At 36.4% G+C, this 19,999-nt stretch overlaps 1 protein-coding gene across 7 annotated transcripts in view; it reads left to right on the plus strand.

Annotated features, from left to right (window-relative positions):
* Positions 1-19,698, plus strand: part of SPTBN1 (spectrin beta, non-erythrocytic 1) — a 265,536-nt gene extending 245,838 nt beyond the window's left edge. For 3 of the 7 annotated variants that reach the window (XM_031950476.1, XM_023494963.2, XM_031950475.1), the window contains exons 28-36: positions 231-369; positions 2,580-2,664; positions 4,129-4,325; positions 6,094-6,203; positions 6,892-6,955; positions 11,732-11,970; positions 12,832-13,005; positions 17,357-17,399; positions 18,298-18,513. In XM_031950476.1, the coding sequence (XP_031806336.1) occupies positions 231-369; positions 2,580-2,664; positions 4,129-4,325; positions 6,094-6,203; positions 6,892-6,955; positions 11,732-11,970; positions 12,832-13,005; positions 17,357-17,399; positions 18,298-18,513 (1,267 nt within the window). Of the gene's footprint in view, positions 1-230; positions 370-2,579; positions 2,665-4,128; positions 4,326-6,093; positions 6,204-6,891; positions 7,043-8,462; positions 8,726-11,731; positions 11,971-12,831; positions 13,006-17,356; positions 17,400-18,297 lie in introns of those variants that run through there. The other 4 variants (XM_023494962.2, XM_012540218.3, XM_031950478.1 and 1 more) reach the window with 3 other exon arrangements.
* The last annotated feature ends 301 nt before the right edge of the window (positions 19,699-19,999 follow it).

Here is a 19,999-nt window from a genome sequence, read left to right on the forward strand (position 1 = left end):
GCAGACATGGTGAAAAGCTAGTACTAAGGCATAGAAATAGGAGATAGAGCATTCTATGTCAGGAACCACAAATCAGCCGGTATATCTAGACAATAAAATGGGAAGTTGAGACTTAAATCTGGAAAAATTTATTAGGCAGTGAAAAATTTTGCCTTTTAAAAACTGGTTAACCTTTTAAAAATATCCATTCTTTAAGTATGAACTAATATATTTATTGTTTGACATTTTAGGGACGTGTCATCAGTTGAATTATTAATGAATAACCATCAGGGTATCAAAGCAGAAATTGATGCCCGCAATGACAGCTTCACTACTTGCATCGAGCTTGGGAAATCTCTATTGGCAAGGAAACACTATGCATCAGAGGAGGTATGGTTAATATTCTTACTTTAGCCTAGAAAAATGTGAGGTAGGAGAGATCTGGGAAGATACATAACTGTTGCTGATTTCTACTGTTATTGCAGCTAAAAGTAGAACTTAAGAGTTACTTGATTCCTTAGGCTTTAAAAAGCAAACTCCATCCCTAATCAGTATTTTGGGCAAGAACATGTTGTAGTGGAGAAAGAGTTCTGAATTTAGAATCTGAAGATTTTAGCCCAGATGCTAGCAAAATTCTCTAATGTCAGGTAAGTCATTTAAGTTATCTGGCCCTCAGTTTCCTCCTCAGTGAAATGAAGGTTTGGGATTCCATTTCTAAGGCCTTTTTCAAATCTAAATTTCTGATTCTTGAACATAGGTATTTATTAATAAAACTATACCAGTATATCTTCATAGATTATCTTAGAAAGGGTAAGGAAGCCACATCAACTTGACCTTCCTCTCACCTCTAGCCCTGTTCTAAGTGGTCTTATCATGTTGGGGACATCAAAAATAGGTGCTCACTAATCTGTTTTTTGAGGAAGAATATTTAAAGCTGTAATTCTCCTACTTTGTGATGTCCAATGGCTTTTTTTCTTTTTTTTTTTTGGCTGAGGCATTTGGGGTTAAGTGACTTGTCCAGGGACACACAGCTAGGAAGTGTTTAGTGTCTAAGGCCAGATTTTAACTCAGGTCCCTCCTGACTTCAGGGCTGCTGCTCCATCCACTGTGCCATCTAGCTGCCCCTGTCTAATGACTCTTAAAAGTCAATCCAGATAATTTATATAAAAATGAATATATAAATGGTCCAAAACTGTTTGTTGACAACTAAAATATGGAGTGGAGAGCATCCATATCATTAAAGATTTTGACCTGTTGGCAAGTGGTAGTCCCAAGCACAGTGGTGAAGGAGAAGAGATTCTGATTTCCATACTACATCTGTGAGGTAGCTAAGACCGTCTAACTGAAGCATTGAGACACTCTGAGTTGAAAGACAGGAGACAGATTGTGCCAGGTGAATTAAACCACCACCCTCTTAACTGACCTGCATAGATAGGTCTCAGAACCCCAAACCCAGAGTCTCGGAAATAATAGTGCCCATCTGGATCATCACTCTTGCTACCAGCTTATTTCCCTCAGTGGTTATTGAGGGGAGCAGTTACTATGGAAGAAGAGATCACCTTGCTCCCCTTAACATCTACTGCTTGACTCCTTTTACCAATAAGCATGTAATCCTAAGAGCCTTGAGAAGAGCATTTTCTCCCCATACCCCTTCTTTCCAGCCTTACTTTTTCTGCCATCATCCTGGGGAGTAATACCCATAGAGATAAGACCTGGCAGCTGTTTCTGTGGCTGCTATAGCTCTAAATATTGAAGGCTCCAACAACAATGTTCTTGCTACTAAACCCCTTGGCACTGTCAAATGGCATCAGCATCGGTAACTGATATAATTTTTATCGGTGGAAATGGCATAAAAGATGCATGACCCTTTGTTCTGCACAGTACCCTGAGAATCATGGACTCTTTCTGTCAGTCTTGCAGCTATAATATCTTAGAGAATTGTCTTCTCTGTTAGACCAATGTTTTGTACATTATCAGTGACAAATAAGTACCTTTTCATTCAGTTATTTGCCATCACAACTTCCTGTTCCCTAAAGTGAATCTCATCTCTCAGTAGTGAATCCTTGAAAGGATATTGATTTATTATTATGTTTTTAAAATAAGCTTTTAACATATGCCTTTTCTAGAGCATTTGCATTTTAAAGGTATCTGCTGGTGTTCTATTCTCCCTTTGTCCTTTCTTTTCTCCTATGTATCTGTTGGATTTGTGGAGGGGAGTAATGGCCCTGTATTCCCTAGTAAATAAGAGAGGATGAGTCAAGATTTTCAGTACTGCTATACAGCTAAAAGAATTCCTTTTTAAAATGTATTTCTTTTTGGATATGAGTAATGCTAGATTGTTTTGCTTAACTACACATTTGTAATGTTTTTTGTTGTTCCTGCTTTCTCAAGGGGTTGGTGGGAGGGAGAAAATTTGGAGCTGAAAACAAAATTGTATTTTTTTAAAAAAAGGTTCCTTTTATTACTATGCCTAATAATCTTATAACCTTCGTTAACTTGTTTATTTTTTAATCTTGGAATGGGGAGAGGAATAGTATAGTGGCTGATAATGTCATGGATAGTCTAATAACAAATTTGTTGTGGGGCTTTTTCTCATATAGATCAAGGAAAAGTTATTGCAGTTGACTGAAAAGAGAAAAGAAATGATTGACAAGTGGGAAGACCGATGGGAATGGCTAAGACTGAGTAAGGATTTATTTTCTCTAATTTTTAAGTAAAGAACATTTTCTTATATGTCATTTTAAATGAATGCAATCTTTTTTTTTTTTTTTTTTTTTTTTTTTTTTGGGTGGGTATTTTTCCCTCAAATTACTTTCATGCATGTATATATGAAAATGTACTTTCTAAAGTGCTTTCTAAAGTGTGATACTCTAATGCAGGAGTCCTCAAAGTATGGCCCACTGGCCAGATTCGGCAGCTGAGGACGTTTATCCCCCTCACCCAGGGCTGTGAAACTTCTTTAATAAAAGGCCCACAAAACAAAGTTTTTGTTTTTACTATAGTCCGGCCCTCCAACAGTCTGAGGGACTGTGAACTGGCCCCCTATTTAAAAAGTTTGAGGATCCTGTTCTAATGCCTTATGGAGGGTATGAATGCTCATTTATATTTGTTCCTTTTGGCACATTCAGCCCAGTTCCCCACCTTCCTCATCACCCTGACCTAAATGGCATAAATTCAAAGATGGAAGACACTATAAGAATTGATATTGGGAGTGAGAAAATTCTGTTCCCCCTTCTTCCTTCACCATCTATAAAAGTGCCTTTTGAAGGACTTTGTTCCTTCAGCATATTCCCAACTCTACCCGTAAGCCTGATTTGCAGCTGTGTGTGTGTGTAGTGCCAATACACTACAGCACCCTACTTTGCAGCAAATGAGAATTAAGCTAAGAAGTACAACAGAGGGAAAGACCACTGGGTTTTGGCATCAAAGGGTGCATGATTCTAACTTCTTTATAGCGTCAATAATTTAGTGATCAGAAGTGCTCTTTGGGGAATACATTCTTTGGGGAATCATCTCATGAGATGATTTAGCATCAAAATAAAAATAAATAAATAAATAAAAAGTGGGAAAAATGGTAATTTGTATCATTTTTGACAGGAAAAAAAAAGCTATTTATATAAAAATTCCATCATTATTAGAGCTTAATATTAGAAAAGGTCTTGGTGATTCCACTTACCCTATTAAGCCCAGCCTCCATGAATCCCTCAGGCTGCTTTTTGTATGAAATTAGTTCTTAACTTCTGAGAAATCTTCTCACTGAAAAATATCTTTTATGTCCTAACCCTGTTGGAGCATTTCAGACTTCTAAACTGATCAGTGTTTGACAGACACCAGCATTTAAGAATCAAGCTGTTATACAGACTTTTATAAAATTAAGAGGATACCCAAAACTGTATAAAATTAAGAGGATGTTAATTAGCAATGTTGGTCCCAGTAAAATTAGCATAACTCACTCTCTAAATAGTGGGTACTAACTCTTTGGAGACCTTGTACTTTAAATAGCTTCTGTCGGTATAATTGTAATGCTGGAAAGCGATCTATTTTGTGCAGAGAAGGGACTGGTGCATGTTGTCATTAAGCAGGAGATTACAGGGGGGGTCTCACAGCCCCAGAAGCGCCCTAGCTCTAACTCCTGGTTCTTTTGCTCAGTTTTGGAGGTACATCAGTTCTCAAGGGATGCCAGTGTGGCTGAGGCCTGGCTGCTGGGACAAGAACCATATCTGTCCAGTCGGGAAATAGGCCAAAGTGTGGATGAGGTGGAGAAACTCATCAAACGCCATGAGGCGTTCGAAAAGTCAGCAGCTACATGGGATGAGAGATTCTCTGCATTAGAAAGGTTGACAACAGTAAGTGGTCTGGCTGAGTATAAGAAGGAGTTGCATTTTACCCACTAGTCCTCTCATTATGGTTATATTCATCACACTTAATAGATCCAGGTCAGCTAGAAAAGCAGTATATGAATGATTTTGCATGTCTTTTTCCTCAGACAAGTCAAAATATGTTACTGGTTTATTTTTTTGTTTTTTTTTGGGGGGGGGGGTTCATTTATTTATTACTTTTTAGAAAGATTTTTTTTATTTTCTTCAAGCAACATTACTGCTTAAAAATTGGCATCTGTAAGGGCAATATAGTATAGCTCAGTAGTATCAAACATAAATAGAAATGTGTACCCCCATAGGTCACATATTGACTTAGAAAGATTCAAATTAACATTAGGTTGCATTGTATTTTTGTTTTTGCTTTTAAACTGGTTTTGACTGAGTTTTGTTTTTGTTTTCTTTTTGTTTTTCCCTGAGGCAGTTGGAGTTAAGTTACTTGCCCAGAGTCACACAGCCAGAAAGTGTTAAGTGTCTGAGACCAGATTTGAACTCGGGTCCTCCTGACTTCAGGACTTGTGTTCTATCCACTGTACCACCTAGCTGCTCCCCTTACTGAGTTTTACATGTTAGTAAAGCAGAAGGAATAAAAGTCATGTCTTTGTGGCTACTTTTATTTAGTTTTAATTTCCTCATTTTATAAAATTTCCTCATTAATTTCCTCATTTATAAAAATGAGACTATGGTTACTTCTAGTTCTAAATCTTAAGAATCTCTATAATGGTGTCCAGAAGAGTTGTCTTTTTTTCCTCTTTGTGAAGATTAGATTGATGATTATTGCTGGATAAAACAATTCTTGTGGATAAAGTTTCTTATGGGAGCTTTGTTTAGAATTTTGGAAACCATAGAGTTTTGCTTTGTTTTGTTTTCATTTCAAATCCATATAATTAAAATACTACTAGAAGAAGTGCTTTGAATCCTATCTTATTATGGATTTTCTCCATCATTTATAAAACAAAACAAAACTAACCAACAAAACCTCACATATAAATAGATTAGGTTTAGAAATAGGACTTAATTATTAGCATTACTTTCTTGATTACTGTTGGTCATCAGATCTAAAGCAAGGTGTCAGTCATATTTAGAAACACCTTCTCATTCTGTTATATTCACAGTCCTATGGAGGTTGAAAATAAAACTTTTTTTGAAATCTAGAAACATCTTTGAGTGCATTTTTATAGCTCATGCAGTAGATTGGTTTGGGATTAAGCTTCTTCAAAAGAATGGTTTGGTTTTGGTTTTAAATGGATTGTTTGGGTTAAACTCAACTTTTAAAACATAACATGAACATGCTGCATTACACTGTAAGGTTTTACAAAGTAAGTGAGTAGTTGTTACTGTGTGATACTTTCTACTTAAGTAGATTTAGGCATCTGCTTTTTCCCCCCCACTAGCAAATAAACCAAAGTACCAGAATGCACAAAAAATTCATGTAAAACTTGACCAGTTCATGGTTAGGCCTGTTTTTCCTTCATAACTCATTTTCTTTTTGTGCTATAATTCCTATGAAATTAAATGTCATTTTGGGGAGGGGGTGATTTTGAAAGCTGCTCTTCTCCTAGGATTATCCATTTTTCCTAAGAAAAGACAGGTGGGAACTGGAATATCAGGAATTTCTAAGGTCATCAGAACTGGGTGTTTTGTTTTTTTTTTCTTAAGAGATATAAGATCCCAGAGTTTTTATAATTATTCATTTTTATTAAATACATATATTTTATCAATTGCATTTGCTCTGTAGTTGGAATTACTGGAAGTGCGCAGACAGCAAGAGGAAGAAGAGAGGAAGAGGCAACCTCCGTCTCCAGAGCCCAGAACGAAAGTTTCAGAGGAAACAGAGTCACAGCAGTGGTAAGCACAGGATTTAGCTCCTCTGAGAAAAGCAGCTCTTATTTTTCTCACTGAGCCTACTGGTAAAACTTTTTTAGATGGTATAAATGAGGTTAGGCCAGCTCTGTTTTAGCCATTGGTACTTGGAGGCATGTTCTTAAGTCTTTAGAGAAATTTGGTTTTAAAGTCCTGAGTAGTGCCTTCATATAATACAAATTCTTTCCTAAGTCCAATGGCAGAGTGTTGGGATGGGAACTGCCCACCAACTCCTCTTGGTGCCCAGGTGAAGGACTTAATCATTATGCCATTTCACACAGATGGATCAAACTGGTGAATAGCTACCCAGGGTAGCCATTGAGTAACATTGTCAGGGATTATATACTTTTGCCCTCTATTCAGAACCAATTTAAAGTACAATGTAAAAACTTTTAACCTGAAATTTTAAAATGCAGAAAAAGAGGGAATCAGTATGAAAAAGTGGATTCTGTCCTTGCCTCAGTCACCTTTCTAGATTTTCATTGCCCCTTCCATAAAATGTGGGGATTGCAATTAGGGGACCTCTGAGGTCACTTACAGCTCAAAGTTTGATATTGAAGCTGGATAATATGTAAGACCTCTTCTAGCTCTGAATATTTAATGATCACATAAATTCACAGGATTTTGTCATTTCTAAATGCATCATCTATCTGTGTTTTCTTTCATTCAACAGGGATGCTTCCAAAGGAGAACAAGTTTCCCAAAATGGTTTGCCTGCTGAACAGGGATCTCCACGGGTTAGTTACCGCTCTCAAACCTACCAAAACTACAAAAACTTTAATAGCAGACGGACAGCCAGTGACCAGCCCTGGTCTGGACTGTGAAACTCAGAACCTTTTGTAAAGAATTCCACTCTTTCCAAATACTCCTGGTTTGATCTTTTTGCTTCTATTTCATCCACATTGTTGAATTTTATTTAATTAATAGCCTCAGTTTTATATATGTTTGCATTTAATCCATGTTTATTTGAGTCTTTTAACTGATGGATGCTCAGTTGCCTTAAAGAGACATTTATTTTATGCTATTTATTGTGAGCTTTTTATTTTATTAAGATTTTTACAGCTAAAACATCCCTTACATGAGTAATTGAAATTTAATGAAATTACACCATAATGAAGAAGAAAACTAGAATCTGACAGGTATGACGCATCCAGTTATACTAACAGGTTGCAGTACTGTGCTATACATGGGCCACTTTATAAATGAGCTTATTAACCAGGTTGAAGGTATTAGATACAGAAGAACTTAGTAATGGCTGATAGATAACTGTGTATGGGAAGGGGATTTTGGCTACTAAAATAAAAAAGAAACTAAACTTAGTTATGTAACATTCCAGGAAGGATAAAGATGAAAATAAACAAGAAAGTTGGATGTGATCAAAAAATGATTTTATTTTCAAATTGTAAATAGTCTCAGAAGTTCTGCTTGAGATTATTCCCACCCACCATACTTCATCTCCAGGTCAATTTCAGAATATGGATAGAACTTTTTTTTTTTTTTTAAGAGAGTAATGTGTTTTCATTTAAGTCAGCTAAATTCTGGATTCAGATATCCAGCTTCTTCCTGCAGCAAATGATGCAGTGAGTGCTGAATGCTGTTGCCTCCTCAAGTAAGCTCTCATCCCTAGGGAAGGCAGCCCCCTGCTCTCTGAGTGCAGCCATTGGTAGCTCAGAGACTTTTGCCTTATATTTTTCTTGGACGCCTGTCTTGGTTTTCAAGCCTCCTTCTTCAATTATTCACTTTGGGGCATCATTGTGTTTAAATGTTCAAACCGATGGAATCAAAACCATGTTGGTTCTTTATGATAAATTGAACTGTAAACTTGACTGGCCTAAAATTAAGGGATCATTATAATGATTTTAGAAATAAGCTTTTCTTTTCCTGGACCATTAGTATATTTATAAGAACTTTTCCTGTATAACAAAACTTAGCAGTTTTTCATATCTGTATGCTTTATTTCATTTCTGTGTTCTTGTCACCATTTAGTTATTCCCTTTCCAGAGAGCATTTTAGAATGGCATTTTTTAGATCACAAGTTGGGAGAAAACGTATTAGGATCTTGTCCCTCCAGATTAAAAAAGCGACTTTATGTAATCACTTCTCTCATGCTGAGAGAAACATACTAATTTCCAGGATTGGAGATGTTAGTGGGATCAGAAACATGAGTTGCTAGATGATCACTGCAAGTTGTTAAAGTCTGATTGTCTTTTCATTTCATGATGCATGTTTTTTTTCTTTTGTCAGGATAACGTCATATAGCATCTTGTTTGTTTTTTTTTTTTCTGTGTCTCTCTATGTACATATCTATTTACTGGTGACTGTTGATGGGCCTATAGATATATACATAGCTCCATATGTTCTGGGGGCAGCGTGCACAACCATTGTTGGGTCTCTTTGCCTTAAAAATACATTACTATCAATATTAAGCTGTTGATTCAGATTTAAGAAAATAGGAAACCTTGAATGTCTTTTCTGGCTCCAAATCATAATATGCATGTCATTGATATATATATGTATGTGTATATATATACATATATATATATATATATATATATGTGGTGTTTCCATATATATATATATGTTAAATTTATATAATTGGAATTAAGTTTACAGTTTTTCTGCTTTTTATATTTCAAACCCAAAAAAAAAAAAAACCCAAAGGAGTGCTAAAATTTTTCAGCCATCTTTTACCTTTTTTGTTGTTGTCATTGTTTATACTTTATAATTGTATCTTGCCAGGAAAAAAAAAATGCAACAATCGATTTGTATTTGAATATAAGCCATTTCATTCTTTGATTTATGGTACAGAGACTCAAGTTAATGAACTTGAAAAAAATGTTGCTTCATGCACTTTGAAAATCAGTGGGGTGTTTCTTGTCATGTTACTAGTTGTCAACCTATGTTGTAGTCATGTTCACAGTCGTGATTTAAATACCTCAGATACACCCAGCCACTTAAGCACTCTCAACTAATTGCTAAGAGAAGCAATAAGGGAAAATGTATTCATGTGTCCATTGTTTTATCATAACACTATGATTTGCTTTTAATGTTTGTCTTCAGTGGCGTGTTGTCTGTTGGCATGCTTAAAGCACATTTTCATTAAAATTCATTTTGCTCCTTTTTTTCCCCTTCCTGTTTTCCTGGATCATTCATTTGCATACATATTAATTTATCCTTGTGCATACTGGTGTTGGGGTTTTCTCTTTCCCTCTAATATTTCAAAAGAAAAATTTTTGCTGCAGAACTCTCCTCAGAACAGGTTTTCATTTTCTTAGAAACTAGAAGTTTGCCTCCCAAGTATTTTGCATTTTAGTCCTATTCACCAAACTTATGTCCATTCAGTTCATTATTTAGAATAATTAGGTCAATATTACAAATCAGGTCAATACCACAGCTAGCAATTTCCACTTAAAACCTGCAGCAGGAAATTTTTTTTAAACTTTTTTTTTTTTTTTTTTTTTTACACATACTAACCATGTGTCCTCCAGGTCCTTACTACACCAGCCTTAAAGCCCTTAAACTCATATTCTCCACTGTAAATTGTGTACAGTTTCATAGGCCAACAAATTTATTGGATTCAAGAGTCACTGGAAATTCAATACTTGAGTGACCACTGTTTAAAATTTCTTTTTGGCTGAAATATATAGATAGATAGATAGATAGATATACATAGATATACGCTCGCACACACACACACACACACACACACACACACATACATATATGCCTTTGCCTCCATTTAAAAAGAAAGACATCTAGTAGACCAATCAGCTATTCAAAGGTCTATTAATTACTTATAAGCACATAGGTACAGTATGAAGCTTATTTTGGGCCAGGATAAGCCATCATATATACCCACAATCCTTACTGTAGAATATAATTATCTGCTTTATTTTTTGAACCAAGTATAAGGGATTACTGTAATCATTAAAGTGCATAGTATCTACTCCCATCTTAACCTTTATCTAGTTTGGCAAAATTGAAGAAATGAAATTTTCTGAAACTTATTCCAACCTGGAATAAATCCTGACATGTTGGAGAATTTGCAATTCTTCGATCTTTCCTGGGATTTCAGCTAGCCAGAATTTTAAATGGTTGGGTGGAATATTTCTTGCTGTCCCACCTTTTCCCACCTAGTCCCAGTTCTTCAGATGAGAAGCGTAAGAGAATCAGTCTTTGACAATTAATTGTTAGGTCTGACATGTTCTCTCAGAGGTGGCCACTTTGCCATTCTTTCTGTTGAGGCTGTTGCCATTTCTTTGGGGGTGATACTGTTTCACGGCAGCAGTGCAGGGAGCGGGTGTCTAATTAGTGTGCCATTTACAACCTCCATGTTTGTCTACGTACCAAGGGGTGCAGGATGTCTGTAATCCACTAAAGCGTTAGCAACACCCAGCTTTAGTAACTTGCTAATCCCACACCCTGGTTATACAAGCCAGGGAGCTGCTACGGTTAATGGTCCACAGTTAATGGTATACAGGCTGAGAATGATAATGAACCAAGACCATACTGCATTTCCAAAGCTGAAAGCCGTCAGGGTTACAATTTAATTGAGCTTGTGGATGAACGGCTCCTGAAGACGTCTCCAGCGTGATGAGTCAGAGCCGCTGGAAACTGAGCTGCTCTCTAGGCTATCTCGATCTCAGTGCAGCAAGGCAACGCGATCAACAAAGCAAGTGATGGGGAAGGCCATGGTTCTGTCTTTGTTTGGGGGTAAATAGCTGTGTGGTGTTGAGTGACTGTGGTTGGCTTTTTCCAGTACCTTTAACAACAAATACAGCCCACTTAATATACAGTGCTGGCAGACGTGCTTCAATGGATGTTTGACTTGCCTTATTCTTCCCTCTCTTCCCCCCAAGCTTTAAGATCCAAAACCTAACTGAGATGGTGTACATGAATTGCATGGTGTCATCCTAATTTCTGCATGTTTTGATGATGTGTGGTGGGATGGGCAAAGAGGGAGGGAGGTGGGCCGAGGAGCAATTTTAGAAACTGTAGGTCTTCTCTTTTCTTCCTTGGGGGGAATGCTTCTGTGTATTTCTGATAGGCTTGTACGCTGACATGTTTGTGAATGCCTTCCACTTAAACTTAAAACTCTCTGCTGGTGTCCCTGGTTGTAAGGTGGCTGCTGTATAACATCCTCGATCTCTCATATATAATAAGCGTGACTGTTCCTGTTGTCCTTTGTTTCGAGTAACCAGTAATAGAAATGGAGTTATTGAATTGGGTTATATTAGAGAAAATGGATTAATCAGAAGAGCACAGTGCAGTAAAACTCATACTGATATTTAGCTTCTTCCATTTCCCTATAAAATGGGTGGGTATTAATCTGTTCTGTACCTTCTAATGTCTTTGGTGTTTAGTTGGCTTTGTGGGATGTGAAAGGGTTTTACTGTACTATCTCAGTCTGTCCAAGAAGTTTATACACAGCCACATTGTACAAAGTCAGTTAGCGTTTAAGTCCTCCCCAGCTTGGTTCAGGGTTAGCTGAATGGTCTTTCCACTATCTCTAGATGGCAGAAACTGTGGAAACGAGGGAAATGGTCAATGGAGCTACAGAGCAGAGAACGAGCTCAAAAGAATCCAGCCCTATCCCCTCCCCCACTTCAGATCGCAAAGCCAAGACTTCCATTCAGGCACAAACAGCGGCCACTTTGCCAGCCAAAACCCAGGAGACCCCGTCAGCTCAGATGGAAGGCTTCTTGAATCGGAAGCATGAATGGGAGGCTCACAATAAGAAAGCTTCAAGCAGGTAAGGACAGAGTCACAGAGGCCTCTACTGGGAACTAATGATTTCCGAGTAGAATATCTGGTTGTCTCCTTATCTAACACTGAAAAAGATGGTGCTCCGATTGGAAAACTCCTTCAGTAGTATCCCACTATCCAACTCAATTACCTTAGGCCTTATATGGGTAGATAAACTATCCTTTATTCAGTTGTGTTTTTTCCAGTTACCAGAGGAAAATAGTACTGAGCCATTTTTTTTTTCTTAAAAGAGATTTATTTTGGCTACTGTAAAGATTACAGTGATCTGTTTTTTGTAAAAAAAAAATATATATATATATATATATATATATATATATATATAGGATAAAACTAATACCTTAAAAAATTATTTCTTTAAGAATTTTGTCATTTCCATCAAATGTTATGGTTATTTACCATAATGCCAAGCCCCTTTTGTGAAATAAGTAGAGGTAATCATTTGGTTTCAAATTTTTAAAGGTTTCCTGGCTTAGCCAACTGACTTGTTACTTCTTCCCCACAATTACAGGACCCAACAAAGCATGTCAAGTATTGGGGGGGAGGGGTAAAAGGATTGTTTATTCACAGGACAAAACTGTATTGGGGTGAGGTTTCCTTAGCCTTTGACATTTTTTTTTTTCTCCATAACAATGGTAGAGAATTTAGATTCCCATTCTAGAAGTTGTGTTGTAGTTCGGTTGTGGGATGAGGATTTTCCCAGTGTGTTAAAATAGCACATCTATGCTCCTGGGCTTTCTTGGATAGCTAGCTAAATTATTAATTGTGTTTCTGTGAAGGCCATTTTTACTTGGTGTCGTGTTTTATATTCTTTACTAATAAATTGCTACTGCTCTCTGTGATTCTTTAGGTCATGGCATAATGTCTACTGTGTGATTAATAATCAAGAGATGGGCTTCTACAAAGACTCAAAGGCTGCAAGTTCTGGTATTCCCTACCACAGTGAAATTCCTGTGAGTTTGAAAGAAGCATCCTGTGAAGTAGCAGTTGACTACAAGAAGAAAAAACATGTGTTCAAACTAAGGTGAGTGAGACACAAAGTGTTCTGATGCTTCCACAGAACTAGGGGTTTTGTTTTGGGCTTTGGAATTAGTTCCTTTAAGATAGCAGCTATAAATGACTCCACTTCTCCTGTGGATTTTTTTTTTTTTTCCCATTTTCTGTAAAGTGAAAAACTATACATTGTTATTAGGCTTATCTGATTTTGGCTTCATTTTTAGGTTTCCCAATATTTCTTTTGAATTAGAGTGGTTAGAGTTCAAATTGTTTTATAAACTGAGACCCTACATTATTCAAAAACCTAATGTGGAATATTCATATTTCACATTCTTTCAAAACCATTTTCATAGTTTACCAGTATCCTGGCCCAGGAATCAGGAAACCTAGGTTCAAGTCCCAGCTGTCACTGACTCACTGTGTCATTTTCAAGAGGCAGATCACTTAACATTTCTCAGCCTCAGTCTTTGCAGTTATTAAAGGAGTGAGTTAGACAAAATGGCTTCTAATGTCCCATTTAGTTATGAAGGAAAAATTATTTAAATGGCAGCAAGTGATTTGTAAACTTTAAGAAGGTAAAGCTATTTTTAATTCACTTAGAATCAAGTCATGTCAGGCTAACTTCATATTGTTTTTTGAGGAGGTTATTAGATTGACATATCAAAGGAGTGATAGGTATAGTATGTATAAGTTTTAGCTTGACTGTTAGCAAAATCTCTCATGGTATAACCTTGTAGATATGATGGTGAAATTTAAGCCCAGTGATTTTTCTGCATTTCTGGGTTAATAATTTGTTAAATTATATTCAGTGATGTTGAGGGATGTGTTTTTTAATAGTTATTTTTCCAATTACATTTAAAAAATTGTTTCAGCATTCATTTTTTGAAAATTTAGTTCCAAATTTTTCACCCCTCTTTCCCCAAGATAACAAGCAAATTGATGATATAGGTTTTATGTGCCCAGTGATATAAAACATTTCCCACATTAGTCATGTTGTAAAAGACCAAACAGAACAAAAGGAGAAAAAACACCCAATGATGTTGACTTAATCAGAATAATAACATCCTGGAAGGGAAAAGGATTATCTCTCATGGCAACCCAGTCTTTTATCCATAGTCATATTTTGTTAATTTTTTATTAAATCATTAACCAAGGTGACTTAAAATTACTTACAAAACTTGCAGATGAATAGAAAACTAAAAAGGAGAGCTCAACAACAGGCTAGAAGAATCGGCCAGAACTAATTCAACAAATATCTAATATACATTCACAGTGTTCAATGCCCTGAACAATATAAAATTTAATAAAAAATAAATGCTATGGCCTTACCTTTAGGGCCTTTAAAAAAAAAAAAAAAAAAAAAGGTTAACTGCTCATGTTAGTTTGTGTAAAATGAAGAGCATCTAAAGAGCTAACTCATTTTTAAGTTATATTAAGAACAAGAACCTGTTGGGGGATGGAAACTTGATTTTAAAGGGGATATTGACAAAGAGCTAAGGAATGAAGCAGCTAAGACTGTTTAGTATTAAAAAAAAAGATGATAGTGGGGGATGTAAGAGTTGTCTTCAGATATATTTGAAAGATGTCACTTGAAAACTAATTGGGCTTGTATGTTATAGCTCAACTAGAATCATAGATGTAAATCAGAAAAAAAGGCAGATTTTGGTTCACCTTGAGAAATTAGGATAGTCCAGAAATGGAGAAGGCTGTCTTGGTGGACAGTGAGTTCCCCATCAATAAAGGTATTCAAGCATAAACTAAGTGATCCTTCTGTCAGGGATATTATAGTGCTTTTCTGCTTGCAATGGGATGTTAAACTAGATGTTTGCTAAAGACATTTCCAGCTTTCTTCTCTAATTCAAATGACTCATCACAGTTAGAGAGTGATAAACAGGAAATGGTTTTTGGCACCTGTCGTGCTATATTTTTCTTTCCCAAAATTGGCTCTTGTAACTTTTATCTCCAGCTACTTCTGGAACCTTCGATTTCATCTCTCACTGTTTGCACAGAACCAAGCATTTTTCTTTTCACAGTGGGTCACAGTTCAAAAGTTTTGCTTTCTAATAGCAGCTGAATGATAGAAAATCTATTTGCTGAGATAAAGATGAAAAAAATTTTAATTCAAGGGCAGAGCCTGAGAAGTACTATTGTTTTTTTCTGTAATTTTGGGAGTTTTTAAAAAAATATAACAATAATAACAAGAAGTTATGGACTCTACATGGGTGTGGTACATTTAAAGGAAAGATCAATGTGATTATGAATCCCTATTGATACGGAGAAATGAACGTTCCATCTTTGGAAACTTGGAATGGACTGTGGTTCCTTTGGAAGGAAAAGTTACAGTCCTTAGGGCAAAATTTATATCTCTAAATACTTGCATCACATAAAAAGACCAAATCAATGAATTGGACATGCAGCTTAAAATAATAATAATAATAAATAGAATTGGAAGGGGAAAGTATGGGCATTTGACTCTTGGAGCAGTCACAGGGTAGACAGTACATTCCCTTAAAGCAACTCCCTTCCCAGCAGAATCTCCCATCATTCTCCCCATTCCCTCAAGAGACCTAGCTTCAGTGCCTGCTCTAAAAGAATAAAGTGACCCCAAAGTCTTTTAAGGCTTAAAAGAAGCCTTTGGTGGAATCCAATTGGGTTATTCTTGGCTGGTCTATATCATACCCTTTATCAGTTCCTAATAGCTGTTATGGCACAATGAATTAGGAAATTCTGAATTTGATTTCTGTATCTGACACAGACTGTCCTGACCCTGGACAAATAATGGAACATTTCAGCGCTCCCAAGAAACTCTGACACTGTAAATTATGAATAAATTGCAGGGAATTTTCACACCAAAGAATTCCCACACAGATTAAATCTCAGATCCTTTACCATGCCCCTCCTCTCTATCTAAATGCCACAGGCAACTCTCTTAAGACCATAAATTGTAGGAAGAGTTGCAGATAAATATGTATGGATAAAAGGAATACCTTTATTCAGGTCCCCTGGACCACTGAAATAACTAGTCCTAAAAGGGACAGAAATTGGTCATTTGAGAAAAATATCTGGTCCTTCCTTTCCTTCCCCACCCCTCAAAAAAACCTATTCATGGACATAACTTTCCAATAGCTTTGCAATTTGAAGGGTTGTCACAATGGAAAAAAAAAATAGGACTTCTTGACCAGAGAGGAAGCTCATTCTTCAGTTCACTTTTTTACTAAGATCTAAAATAAGATGCCAAGAAAGATATGAAATCTCTCCTCCTCTCCCCTGCCCCACAAAGCCTTTGAGTGGGATAGCATAGCCTATATTATTTGGCATATTTTTTGAGAATTAGGCTCTGTGGGGTGTTAGTTTTAATACAAATGAAAACTATATAACAATTAGAGCTCTCCAGTTAGACCACAAGCAAAGCACTGTGCTAGGGGCTAGAGATATAAAAATTTTAAAGATATTTGTTGGCTGATATTTAACACAAAATCAGTACTTAAAAAATACATGTTTTGTTTGATTAGTCATTCAAATTTGAAAATGCCTTTTCTAAATAGAATCTGATTGTCATTGTTCTGGAATTTGAGATAAAAAGTTGGGCTCTCAGATGATTTCACTAGAATTTCATTCTAAGATTTTCAAGGGAAAAAAAGGATCTAGCTATTAATGTGTAGATGATTCAGTGGTCTGGATGATGTGCTACAGTTTGTTTGCTGAGGAAAAGGATTGAATGAAGTCTCCTAAGTTTGATTGATTGTCAGTGAGTTTTAAAGATTCTTATTATTCAGTCATTTTCCAGTTATGACGGACTTTACATAATTCCATTTGAGGTTTTTTTTTTTTTTTTTGGCAAAGATACAGGAATGATTTGGCATTTCCTTCTCCAGCTCATTTTACTACTGAGGAAACTGAGGCAAACAGGGTTAAGTGACTTGCCCAGGGTCACCCAACTAGTAATTGTCTGGTCGGATTTGAACTTAGGAAGGTGAGTCTTGCTGACTCCAGACCTGGTACTTTCTCCATTGTACCACCTACCTTCCCAGTAGGAAAATAGACTTGTTTTTTAAAAAATAAATTTTTTACCTCAGTCTTCAGATGAGCATCCAAATATATTTTTATGGTACAAAAAAATAGCCTATGACAGACTTTTAAAAATGGCTAGAGATTCCCATAGCTAAACTCCGTGACGTGTAAGATGTCCAAGAAGGACTCTGAGTACTCTGGAATACAGTATATGGAGCAAATCCTTGTGAGATTTCAGTCCCTTCCCGCATGGGTTGATATCACCAGTTGGACTCCTTTACAGAGCCAGTATATATTTTTACATATGGATTATATATATTACAATTTTTAAAATTTAACTCCTAACATTCTTTTTCTTTAAATTTTAGACTAAATGATGGCAATGAGTATCTCTTCCAAGCCAAAGATGATGTAAGTTTCTATGATTTATTAACTCAAAAGAAGCATTTGTGAGAAAACAGTTGGTTGTAAGCCATTCTGAAATGACTAGTCACAATCCAAATAAGAGATGGGAAACAGATTTCTTTTGACTTTATTACTTCATGCCCAGTATTAAATTATTTTAGCTTCTTGTTCTTCTAGGAGAAGCTAAATGAAATGGAGCCTGTCTTCAACAGAGAGCCTTGCAAGAGCTAATTTACGAGAAAACAATATAAAAGAGATTTCTCTTTTTTCTTTCTCCCTCCCTCCCTCTCTCTCTCTCTCTTTCTCTTTCTCTCCCTCTCTCTTTCCCTTTCTTTCTCCCTTTCTGTCTTTCTCTGTTTCCCTTGCTCTCTTTTTCTCTCATCTCTCCTCCCTCCCATCTTCTGTCTCTCCTTGCTCTCTCTCCCTTTCTCTCCCTTCCTCCTTCTTCCTTTCCCTCTCCCTCTCTCCCTCCCCCTCTCTCTCTTTCTCTCTCTCTTTCTCTCTCTCTCTCTCTCTCTCTTTTTTTTTTTCTTTCTTGTTAGAGCAGCAGAAATAAACATGCAAATACTTGGACTTTCCCTTCTCTTCCCTCTTTAATTTTTTTTTTTTTTTAAGGAAAGGCAGAGGGCCAAAATGCAAAAGTTTTCTAACAAGGGCCCACACATTCAGGATTTTTTTTCTGACCTCCACTTGACTGGTGTTTGGCCCCTTTAAATGGAGTTTAATCTACACCTGGATTACCAAGTTTAAATACCTATCACTCTTCTCCTCCTCCATTGCCCTTAGAGAAAAAAGAACTCTAAAAGCCCTTAATGGTAGAATCCATTTTTTAAAGTGTAGGATTAGAAATATCCCATGTCACCAAGTCCCTTCTTCTGACTCTTGTAACATCCTCTTTGTCCAGGAGGAAATGAATTCGTGGATTCAGGCCATCACTTCCGCCATCTCCTCTGACAAAGGTGAAATCTCCGCCAGCACCCAGAGCACTCCAGCCTCCAGCCGAGCCCAGACCTTGCCGGCCAGTGTTACAATCACCAGCGAATCTAGTCCTGGCAAGCGTGAGAAAGACAAAGAGAAAGATAAAGAGAAACGGTTTAGCCTTTTTGGAAAAAAGAAATGAACTCCCTACATCCTATATTTCTCTTACCTTTTCAGTGAAATTCCAGCATGCAAGCTCAGAACCAATACATTGCTCTCTGTGCCTAATGTTCCTTAATGTGATTGAATTTTTTTTTTTTATTTATAGAGAATTTCTGAAAAAACAAAACAAAATTCCTTTCAGGTTATAAAAGTAATGAGGCACATTGGGCAGCTTTCTTTTATGAGAGGAAAGACCATGTTTTTTTTTTAAATAAAGTTAATATAGATTAGATCTTAATATTTAAACTGTTCCTCAATTTTGTGAGGCTGTCTTGGAAATAACCCCCCCCAGTGCTATTGGTATGCAAGGCAGCGGTGCTTTCAAAACAGAATTTATTGTGCACACCAGAGACAGACGTACCGATTTTCTGACGCATTCACTTCCATTTACTTAATGGTGGCTATCTTGAGTCTTGACTATTAGAAACTCCCCTATGATGGCTCTAACCTTTATGAAACAGATAGTGTGTATTATTATATCAGCTGTAACAAGAGTACAACTCTACATTAACTTTGCAGACCAAACCACCTGTATCCTGGCATCACTTACTAACACTTACATGTGGCTTTTCTGCATCCAGTGTGTACAAGAAGGATGTTGGTGTACAAGAAGGAATAGCAAACTGATGATAACTGTTTTAAATAATCTGTAATTTCAATTTTTTTTTTTTGCTGAAATACATTATATTGTATGTTTGAGATAATTCTAGTACAAAGTATAATAAAAATTAGATGTATAATAAACCCTTTAAATCATTGATAAGTGTAAAAGTGAAACTGAAGCATTTACTGGACAAAGTCATGTTACCAAACTGGTTACTTGCTTGTGAGCTGCGGCACTGTGTTATAATTTTGCTACATTACCTTGCTATTTGATACATAGTGTGCATTTCTCTGTCACTGTAACTATTGTAATGACAAAATTTCATCTTACTGCACAATCAAAATGACATTTAATAGGAATGAACTTTGAGACTGGGCCTGCCTCAGACCAGAATGGTCTTGGGCCTGGCATTCAGATGTTTGACCTGTACCTCTCAGTTTTACCCTATCTGTTAAATATATGCTATGTCATTAAATGCTTTTAAAACTAACTCAGTGGGTAGTTTCTTGTTTGGGGTTTTCTGTTGTTTTCCTCCGTCACTGATTTAAAATCAAATAGACATTCCAAAGCCAAAAAGACCAATGAGCTATTACAATAAAAGCAAGGTTTGTGGTTTTGGAAGTGATTAAGGGTTTTTTTGGGGGGGAGGGGGGTAATGGGATGAGGGGTATGGTGCTCCTTTGAAATTGTCCCAATGAGAGCAAAGAGAAAAATAAAGGTGATATAGCTTTGTAACAAAATGTCTTAAGATTTGGCACTGAATTTACCAAAGGTGAACTGTGAGATGAACTTTGCAAATATTAGAAATGTTTTATTTGCTTTGCCTATATAAATATCCAGAGTGTGTTAATAAGTTGTTGTG

This window comes from Sarcophilus harrisii, chromosome 2 (assembly GCF_902635505.1).
Source record: "Sarcophilus harrisii chromosome 2, mSarHar1.11, whole genome shotgun sequence".
NCBI classification, from domain to species: Eukaryota; Metazoa; Chordata; class Mammalia; order Dasyuromorphia; family Dasyuridae; genus Sarcophilus; species Sarcophilus harrisii.